Source organism: Schistocerca piceifrons, chromosome 1 (genome assembly GCF_021461385.2).
Source record: "Schistocerca piceifrons isolate TAMUIC-IGC-003096 chromosome 1, iqSchPice1.1, whole genome shotgun sequence".
Lineage (NCBI taxonomy): Eukaryota > Metazoa > Arthropoda > Insecta > Orthoptera > Acrididae > Schistocerca > Schistocerca piceifrons.
Genome location: NC_060138.1, coordinates 232739927 through 232751202, shown reverse-complemented (window position 1 = coordinate 232751202; position 11276 = coordinate 232739927). Strand labels below are relative to the sequence as shown.

At 37.5% G+C, this 11276-nt stretch overlaps 1 protein-coding gene across 4 annotated transcripts in view; it reads left to right on the top strand.

Moving 5' to 3' along the window:
- Positions 1 to 224: 224 nt before the first annotated feature.
- The window catches only part of LOC124786282 (peroxisomal acyl-coenzyme A oxidase 3-like), an 86392-nt gene continuing 75340 nt past the window's right edge, over positions 225 to 11276 (top strand). Inside the window, exons 1-4 of one of the 4 annotated variants that reach the window (XM_047254249.1) lie at positions 225 to 655; positions 765 to 837; positions 7457 to 7588; positions 8863 to 9018. In XM_047254249.1, coding sequence (XP_047110205.1) covers positions 814 to 837; positions 7457 to 7588; positions 8863 to 9018 — 312 coding nt within the window. In that variant the 5' untranslated portion in view covers positions 225 to 655; positions 765 to 813. The other 3 variants (XM_047254251.1, XM_047254250.1, XM_047254253.1) reach the window with 3 other exon arrangements.

Sequence of the window (11276 nt, the reverse complement as noted above, 5' to 3'; positions counted from 1 at the left end):
CGTCATTGGGAAGTGTCACCGAGGCTTCGACCATAGATATTAGTATCTATGGTCGAAGCACCGAGGTGAATCTAGCATCTCTCTTTTTACCTCCATGGATTTTATTTCCGTAGACCTGTTGCGTAAACAAATGAGCGACGCACAGCGTCGTAAAGCAAATGTCAGTGTGCAGCAGACGAAAAGTTTTTTTTTTTTTTTTTTTTTAAATAACGAGGATGTGGGACACGATTCATATGCTTATATAACACACATTGCTAGACTCTCCGAACTAAAAAAAATAATATGTATTTCTCAACATACAACGAAATCATGGTGGCAACACAGTGTTATCTTCATGCGCTGTAACCCTTGTTTGTAGAAACCGCATAGTACATATGGCCAATCGCATAGAACATTGCTTGATTCGGTGAAATTATTGTGCGATCGTAACGTCTTGCGTTCCGTTTTTTATTGTCTCTAAATCGTAGTTTCCCAAGAGGACGGTAATTTTCACATCATTGTTTGGTGTCACTGCCGCTACTTACAATTTTTTTTAATTTATTTTTAAAAGAATTCGTGCAAAGTTGTGATGGCTATAACTGCAGTAAAGGAGTCATGAGTTTCATGTCACAGTTTAAGTACACAGAGAACTGACATACGGATTGTTCCTTTACAGGTAATTCGATTAACATCTAAAAGTCTAGCGATATTTTCAGGTTGATTTAAGTAAATTTTGATTTTTTTGATTTTTTTTTCTTTGAATAGTTACTGCTTTTCTTTTTTAGGTTTGTAGAGGTCACTGCGAAAATGTAGCGAAACCAGAGGTTTTTTTTAATGATTGGAGAGTCAGTTCAAGTGGTGAGCACGCACTAACGTCTTTAGCGTAATATGCGAAGTCATTCAGGAGTACATTAATGCATGAACGATCAAACGACCTCCGTGCTTATCGCGATTGTGTACCGTTATCTTCTGATAAAGCCTAACTACAACAGAAATTAGAGAAAAGCGTCTTGCACTAAATCTACACCAACAGTGATAGGCGGAAACTTCGAACGGACTGGCGCTCAAGGTGTGTTTTAGATTGTTGTAGATTTAATCATTTATATTTAATGACTGGAGGCAAATGATACAGCGTTTTAAAAGCGTGTGATGATAGTGTCATTACAGTAAAAAAGCATTAGTAGATCAAATTAGCAGCAATTTGTTAAAGATATGACGACCTGTCTTCAGAAATGCAGATCTGCCGAAAATATTTTGCGCCATGGGTCATTTGCATTAAGCAGCCACAGCAAAACTTAATGTCAATTTCCTTGGTAAATAGCAGAATTAATCAGAATTACACTAACTAATCAGGAACATTTCATCCTTAACTTCGATAAACGTTATTGGAAGTGTCAGTGTAAACTTAAAAGCATTCCATTTCCACCCTGAACCACAATTAGAGATGTGATAAGTATAAGATTTCGTTAGTCAGTTTATTCAGATATAGATAATTGTTATTATTTGAAAGATGGGTTAGATTAATGTAAAGGTAAAACATAACAATAGTACCTAATTAATGAATACTAGGTACCTAATTAATGAATACTAGGACATACTTATGGTGTGTGATCACTCTCACAAATATTTAAATGTTCTGTACAATATCTGTTGTCTGTAGGTACTGGCAAACAAATTAACTGATAAGGCTAAAACTAATATTACACTTCTGATTAGTGTCACTACACACTCTACATACACACCTAGTAATTTGCTGAGATTGGGACCATAACCATATGTAAGCCTTTCCACTACATCATCACACTCTTCCATCTTTTAGTTTGCAAACCAGGCTTAGGTACTGAGAATATTGCTTTAATTTTAGCATGCATTAGATTGTCAAAGTGTATTGTAAATGACAGAAAGTTTGTATTGTTAAGTGATTTTTCATATTTACAAACATATATTATGTTCATTCATTCATACACATTCTGAAGCTCTAACCATCAAGCAGCGGCTTTAGGGATCTAGGACAAGTCACGTTATTTCCTATGCTAACAGCAAATTACAATTAGTCATACTTATAACTATATCTTGACAACTATATACAAAAAACTCAGTTCTGCTTGTTTTGCTTTTAAAAGCTCCTCTCATATATTGCCATGGAGATGGGATTGCTTCCATGCTTTTGCTCAACACTGTACTGTGACATAATGTTCTGGGGAAGCAGCTGAGGTCATAAATGTATGTTTTCAGAAGTGTGCAGTAATAATATTATGTAAAGTTGATAACTAAAACTTTTGCAAAAACCCTTTCAAGGACCTTTAGATTCATACCAATATATTTTCTCTCCAACGGTCTTTGTGATTAATAGTGACAGTGAACTTAGGTTGAACTGTGAAATATACAACCACAATACTAGAAGTAAAAATAATTTCCTTATAGACTGTTTGTCCCTGTCTAGGATGTATTATGGCACTGTGTACTCTCATGCTCATCAGAAATTGGGAATTCAAATATTAAAAATCAGAGTGCCATACTTTATTAGCTGCTCCTTGTATAATTTGTTAACATATTTGATATTGATTCTATTTAGCATTAATTGTGAGTTTTAATTTTTCCAATACATAGACAGCTGAAAGCATTATCTGAAAACAGTGAAGTTACATATAGGGTTACTGTAAATCAGTAGATAAAAACAGCAGCTAAGTGCTGAAGAGCAATGGATTTTTTTCAAAGTAGATGATTTTCTCCTAACATACATGTTCGCATATAAAGTAATAAATTGTGGGATAGAATTGCTAACTAGTACTTACCCCCATGAAGCAAAATGTATAGTGCTGCCAAAAGATACACAGAAGTATAGGTGACACACTATCCTCCCCAAGTTGCAAAGACTAGGATAGTGATGCACTGTCTGAACTTTTGTAACTAGTAGTTCCTTCTGTGGGGAGGATAGTGTGTAATTTCTACTTTTATATATGCGTGTTAGCATCACCACTCATATCCCCTCCTGAAGATAAGTCCCTGGCCAGCAATTCTGTCTCACAGTTTATTAGTTTTCTCAATTTAATTTTTCTTTGATACATACATAGAAAGTAATGGAGACATGATTCTCATATTGTCAGTGTGAGTCAATTAGTGTTAGTCGTAGTTTGTTATTAATGTAGTTTCTATAAACAGCCGGCAGTGGTTGCATCTGCCTTTCAATGTGCAACTTGTAATTAGAACATGCAAGAACAACTTCATATGAGACAGCAGCTATAATCTTCATGGCTCTCAGAAGCCAGCTCTAGGTACTGAGTAGATACAAAGAAATTTACTGAACTGTTCATGTTCCTACAGGAGAAGTCGCACTACCAGTGCAAATGTTTACACAATCCGTGGTAGCATGACATAATGACAACATTCACTGACTAATCACGAAACCACACATGGACTACAAAAGGTCACTACATCAGAAGCCACAATGATAATTTGCTACTGATAAATGCAATGGAAGTGATCCTCGAATGCTTGATGTTTCACTCAGATCTGATGCAGCAAGAAGGCTGAGAATAATTTATAGTATAATGTGACTCATCCCACATCCTCAAAGGAGCTCCACCATGATGGGATTAATGAAATAAGGGTACTGAATGAATGAAATTCATACCTAGTGAGTATTCTTTTCAGAAACAACTTCACCTACATTAGAAAATAGGCCCAGTAAACAGTAGTGGCAAGTGATCATGTCTCTGTTATTCTAGTCAGTGACTCTTTTGGGATCCAGTTGCACAGACATCGTGCGAAACTAATCAAATTATGAATAATCACATTTAAGTTTCCAGAACTAATTTTGGCACTCACATGCTTTATGTACAGCAATGAGGATGAAGCTTGTTGCTGATAATTCCATGTACGGAACCATGACCCATTTTATGTAGCTTCATGGACATGCACTGAGTTACCAGAATTGCTACATAGATTTGTTCAGTGTCATGTTAACTACAGGATGCAAATGAACATCCATAATCTGTATTGTCCTGGATTATTGCCACACTATTTCTTTACCTTTTCTGTGCATATACTGGTGAACACTTTTGGTGGATTTGCTTGCAGACAGAAGAAATAAAAACAAAACATGACGGTCTTTCTCTTTCTTCCTTTTAAAGCTCTGTTTTAAAGAACCATTAATACCTCTTCCTTCTTCAGCCTAACAAAACAAATCAAACAGTGAAATTTGAAAATTTGATGGCAAGAAAGGCGCAGAGTTTTCAGTCGGATACATTATGAGCATTATGAGCAATTGATAGATGATTAACACGAAAGCTCTTTACTCACATGAATTGTTTAGTGCTATTGACAAGGGATTTCAGATTGATTCTGTATTTCTGGAAGGTTTTTGGCACTGTACCACACAAGTGGCTCATAGTGAAATTGTGTGCTTATGGAATATCAACTGTTATGTGACTGGATTTGTGATTTCTTGTCAGAGAGGTCACAGTTCGTAGTAATTGACGGAAAGTCATCGAATAAAACAGAAGTGATTTCTGGTGTTTCCCAAGGTTGTGTTATAGGCCCTTTGCTGTTCCTTATCCATATAAATGATTTGGGAGACAATCTGAGCAGGTGTCTTCGGTTGTTTGCAGGTGATGCTGTCATTTATTGAGTAATAAAGTCATCGAAAGATCAAAACAAACTGCAAAACGATTTAGAAGAAATATCAGAATGGTGCGAAAAGTGGCAGTTGACCCTAAGTAACAAAAGTGTGAGGTCATCCGCATGAGTGCTAAAAGGAACTCATTAAACTTCGGTTACATGATAAATCAGTCTAATCTAAAAGCTGTAAATTCAACTAAATACCTAGGTATTACAATTATGAACAACTTAAATTGGAAGGAACACAGAAAATGTTGTGGGGAAGGCTAACCAAAGACTGTGTTTTATTGGCAGGACACTTAGAAAATGTAAGAGACCTACTAAGGAGACTGCCTACACTACGCTTGTCCGTCCTCTTTTAGAAAACTGCCGCTCGGTGCGGGATCCTCACCAGATAGGATTGACGAAGTACATCGAAAAAGTTCAGAGAAAGGCAGCACGTTTTGTATTATTGCGAAATATGGAAGAGAGTGTCACAGAAATGATACAGGATTTGGGCTGGAGATCATTAAAAGAAAGGCGTTTTTCGTTGCGACAGAATCTTCTTACGAAATTCCAATCACCAACTTTCTCCTCCGAATGCGAAAATATTTTGTTGACACTGACCTACATAGAGAGGAATGATCACCACGATAAAATACGGGAAATCAAAGCAAGATATATGTGTTCATTCTTTCTGTGCACTATAAGAGATTGGAATAATAGAGAATTGTGAAGGTGGTTCGATGAACCCTCTGCCAGGCGTTTAAATGTGATTTGCCTAATAGGGTGTAGGAAGATGGTTGGTATTCAAAACAGCTTCCAGTCATCTCAGATTGAATAAATACAGCTCCATTATGATCTCTGAGGGAATCTTATATCATTCTTTGCAAAATAGTGGCTAGTTCAGGTAACAATGATAGACATGGATAGCAATCGCACAGCCTTCTCTCCAAAGCAGACCATAAAGGCACAATTATATTGAGATCTGCTGACCATGGTGGCCAGGGGGAATGTGACAGTTCATCTCTGTGCTTACAAAAAACAGTCCAACTATGTGCACGGGAGGGCCTGTTGTCTTGGAACATAGCATAACTGTTGAAGAACAAATATTGAAGCATTGTGCCATGGGATGGACCTTCTCTATGAAAACGGTCACATAATCCTGGCACTAATGCAACCTTGCAGAGTAACCATGGAGCCCATGGATACCACAATATGGCAGCCAAAACTGTCACTGAACCACCACCATGTTTCAATCTTGGCAACAAGCAGTCTATGTTGTAGGCTTGGGATGACCTATGCCAGATCTAAAGTCAGCCAGAAGTTGAAAACAGTGTAAAACAAGACTTATCCAACATTTGCCTTTCTTCCATTGCTCCACAGTCCATGTTTTATGGCTTCAGTGCCACGTTTTCCTATTAGAGACATTTGTTTCATTGATGAGTTGTTTTGAATTCCAGCTCATCCTGCAGTTCCCAGATTAGGAGCTCCCTTCTTGTTGTGGCACTGTGAGGGTTCACAAGTATGACATTGAGCTCTCCAATTACTTTTGCTGCTGTCGTCCTCTTGTTTTTTGTCACAGTCTTCAGTGAGTGTGTGTCACAATCACTCAGCACACACTTTTGTCTACATTGTAACTTAGTGAATGATGTTTTTCCACATTACATGTCTGCAGTATAAATCTTCAATATGATGCCTCTTGAAACACCAAACACTTCAGCTACTTTGGTTACAGAAGCACCCACCATATGAACACCAACAAATTGCCCAGGTTCAAATTCACTTAGCTCCAACCTAATTCCCTCACACCACACAGAACTCTGTTCTGATCATTATTGACACTTACAACATATTGTGTACATCATACAAGTGCCATTCATGGTCAAATACAACAGAACCAGCTGCAGGCTTGACTAGCATCATCATTTATGTTGAAGCTTGCATTTCTTATGATGGTTCCCTGTTTTTGTCCAGTCCTTGTAGATTCTTGATAGCACATACAGCAGTATATAATTAGTTCTTTTCTGGAATCCCTTTCAGTGTATGGACATATCAGTCTATTATATTTGTAAAGTGAAAAGTATTGTTTGTGACAGGTTGTAAAAGTGCTGTTCTGCATAACCATTTCAGGTCTACCATGGCACACCAGTTGAATTTGAAACTGACACTCCAAGTATGAAATTATCTTTGACTGTTACTGATTACATTTTCAATTTGGCAAGACTGTCAGATTTAAATAATGACAATGTGGGAAGATTATTTTAGCTTTCAATCATCTCATGCAGTTCATTAGCCTAATAAAATCTATGTATAACATTATTTTTCATTATGTAAAAAAGGTTTAGCTTTAATACAAGTAATGATCAAGAAGACAGGCCACCAATTACTATTAAGAACTGATCGTTGAGCAGTTATTGAAATTTGACTCTCCCAAGGAGCACAGGAAAGTTTAGAAACAGTTTGCTGCTGTTGTAATTTCGAACACAATCTGTAATTATTTTGTTTTTGGTGAGACATTAAACTCCAATATTTCTGCTTTTAAAGTAGAACAAAAGTATGATAGCTCAGCTGTATTCACTTCTTCTTTTTATGTTTCTGTTTGTTACATAAAACCTTACCTTCAAAGTACTTGGTGAACTGTCTTTTCGATCAATATTTAATTGTTTGTTTTTGGTTATGTTCATCTGAAGTGAGTAAAATAATGGGAAATTAACAATGAAATTTAGCAAATGAAAGTTCGCAGCAACACAGATGTAAAATTACACATTTTATACTGAAATCCAACATTTGATGAGTAATTCAGTATTAAATAATCTCTTTCTCCATTTTATGTCCTCTCTGCATTACTGATTGAATATTATGTTTGTTTTGACAGAACACCATCAAGATGTCTGATAAGAAGCCATTCAGCGTCTCGGGACCCCTCAATGAGTACCGAAAGAAAGCCAGTTTTGACTGGGACAAACTGAGATTTTCCCTGGATAATGAAGAAATTCTTAAACTGAAGGTAAATTATGTTTCAGTCTTTACTTTCTTTATGATAATGAACTGTTAAGGTCATCTTCCATTATGCTTATCATATTTCTTTAAAAATATGTGTATCAAGATTACCAACCCTAAATGATTCTTTATACGATCTTTCTTTTTGTGGCTTCTGTTGAGTTAATGTGAGTAGGGAACATACTGGTAAACCTGCTAAAAACTGAGAATGTCACCAAGTCTGGAGTTCAGACAAGTATTGTGGGTGAGCTTTCTAGTGGTCTCCTCTCTTAATCTGTGATTTTGCGTGTTATTAATATTTTCACTTGTGGCAAACTAAGACAGAGTAAAATACACGTAACAACTGTTTTTAAATTTTATTGTACACTCTGTATTGTGGAATATTATTAAGTAAGGAATTTTCCCACTAACTCAAGCTTTCCGGAATTCCACCAGAGGGGAACGCTTCCTGCAACATATCTTTCATTCACATAACCCCCTGGCCTCAACCTTCACTATTCTCTGTCCCCACCTGCCTCTTTCCCATTCCTTTCTCCCACTCCAGTCCCACACATACCTTCTATTCCCTGAATGTGCCTACATAGTTCTTTCCCCTTGTCTCCTCTCCACTTACCCCCCACCCCCAGTGCAGACTCACAATGCTACACCTAATAATACCCGATTCTGATCCTACCATGCCTTTGTACCCTTGCACAGGCAGCATTACAGCATCTTCCCATGGCCCTGCCATGTTATCACATCTGAGATCTTTGCTCACCACATCGAGCCTTAAAGCCCCGAGAGGACAGTGTGTGTGTGTGTGTGTGTGTGTGTGTGTGTGTGTGTGTTCACACCTGGTCTATATGGTTGTTATTTCATGGTGGATTTTCCAATGTTTGATTCTGCATTGTAGTAACTGTGTTGGTTATAGATGTTGTTCTCTGTTTTGCAGGAGTTTCTCAGGCCTGTAACTGCTGTGGTGTAATCAGAAAGTGTGTATTTCAGTTCATTTTGAATATGATTCTAATGACATTGAAGCATATTTTCTATAAATGGAATTTAGTATTATATATTTCGGAGTATAATATGTTTAGTATTACATATTTTGCATAAACTACAGATATATTCTAATGTAGCCAGTGAAAATGCTGCTCAATAAAGTTAGTAGTCATCAATTTTAATTTGTGACAGCATTGTTCATGTTTTCTTCCAGGTATTTACCAAAATCGAGCATGTATTTTTGTCACAAACATATATTTTATTTTACTATTTTAGTCTAAAATGTGCTTGTTATAATTTCAGGCAAAAATTTGGAGTGTGATGGAGTCAGATCCACTCTTCCTTCAGCCCTCACTAACACCAAGTCCTGATGAACAACATAGATTAACTATGAAGCGTATCAGGTATCTGCAGGCCAAGAACCTTATCTCACCAAAGGATTTTCATAATAATGTGAAGGTAAGACATATTTTATATAGTTTCCTCCCCATGCTCTCTCTCCCTCTTTCTCTCTCTCTCTCTCTCTCTCTCTCTCTCTCTCTCTCTCTCTCTCTCTGTGTGTGTGTGTGTGTGTGTGTGTGTGTGTGTGTGTGTGTGTGTGTGTTTGTGTGAGTGCGTGCGTGCTTGTGTGTCAGAAAGAGAGAAGGAATAAGAAGTGGGTTTTGGACAATAATGTTTACTGATACAATTACTATGCCATTCTCATGCCACTAAAGTCTCAGATGTACTATTAAAATTGAATTTATTAATGTGGGATGGATTTGGAATTTTGCTACACAAAAACATTATTCATTGCTATACTAAAACATTATTCATTGCTATACTAAAACATCATTCATTGCTTGAAAGATTTTATTTCCTGTGGAGTGAAATTTGGTGGCAATGCATTTACTCTCCATGAGCCACCTTATGGTATGTGATGAAGGTATTTTGGGTACCCCTGTCACTCCCCCCCCCCCCCCCCCCTCTTTTTTCTTTCTGTTCAGTTAGTAAGTGGTATGCTAGGAGAATATCTGTAATCATCTGTATGAGCTCAGTTTTTTCTGGTTTTACTGTCATGGCCATGTTGCAATATATGTGTGGGAGAAAGACTGTCAAGCGTTGTGGTAGGTAATTGGAAAAAATCACATGAAACCTGCAGAAGGAATCAGTCATGAGCTCTAAAGTACTATTAACAGTCCACCTAGCACAATGATTATGCATAGGGAGTTAAAAAGAGTGGTCTAGCAGCTTCTCATAAACCACACATTTCTGTAGTCAGTGCTAAGTGGAGCTTGAAGGGATATAAAGAGCAACACCAGTAGACAGTGGATGACTGGAAACGAGTAATTTGGAGTGATGAAACATGCCATGCCCTGGGGCAGCCTGATTGGAGGATTTGGGTTTAGCAAATGCCTGGAGAATGTTATCTGCCATCATGTGTAGTGCCAATAATCAAGTGCTGAGATGGTGGTGTTACGGTATGCAGCTGTTTTTCATGTTTAGGGTGTGATCCCCTTATTGAGCTTAAGAAAACACAGCATTGAGTACAGTAGAGGGACAATTAAAAAATGATAAAGCAACCTTTATGAGACAATGGTGTGTGGACAATAAACTCTTGAAATGGACTGGCCTGCACAGAATTCCAATCTGAACACATTAGAACACCTTTGGGATGAATTAGAACATAATTTTCACTCTGGACCATAGCTGTCAACATCTCTACACTCTCTAGTTTTCGCTCTTGAGGAAGAATGGGCTGCCATTCCTGCCCAGACATTCAGTTACCTCATGAAAGTGTTCCCAGCAGAGTTTAAGCTGTGATAAAAGTAAAGGGTGAACGCAATCTATATTGTTGTCCACTACTAGCTGTCTGGATACTTTTGAGTAGATAATATACTTCTGTTGCTTTATGATTTTTTAAAGTGACAATGGTCTCTGTTACTGTCATTCACAAGTCTGTATTCACTACATATATGATTTAGGTAAAACTGTCAAAGTATTAAAAATTTAAGTTTAGCAACAATATGAAAAGACAACATAAAGGGTGTGTTTAGCAGTCGGACTAAGTCTTTCATCAGGTGTAGACGACAAAAGTGTCACACCATCACACAAGCACAACTCAATACACACAGGGCCACTGTTATCTCTGGGCACTAACATCCCACTGCGACTGCATCTGATGTGAGCAGTAATCTTTGCTGGGGTGGGTAGTGGTGTTACAGAGGAGATGTGGGGTGAGGACTGGGAGCATGGACTTGTGTACGTAGAAACAAGATAGTGAGTGCAGTGGAGCATCGAGAGGCTGTGCCGGAGGGGGGGGGGGGGGGGGGGGGGGATGCCCAGAGATGACAGTGGCCATGTGTTTGTGAGTTGTGCTTTTGTTTAATGCATGTGAGTTTTGTTGTTTATGTCTGATGAAGGACTTAGTCTGATAGCTGAACAGTATCTAGCAACATTTTTCATTGTGCCTGTCATCACTCAAGCCTCCTCTATGTTGGGAGTAGCAGTCTATCCTTTCATAGTGTTGCTATTCAGCCCAGATTTCCCTTAGAGATTGAAGTTTGCAAGAAAATTATGTAACTGAAAGTACAAAAAATAAGTAAATAAATAAAAATTAAAAAAATGAGGTGCCATGGTTATTCTTTACTTACATTGTAAATACTACTGTCTCATATAAATTTTACTGCAGATGGATACTAAAATTTTGTGATCTTGATATTTTTACAACTTTTTGC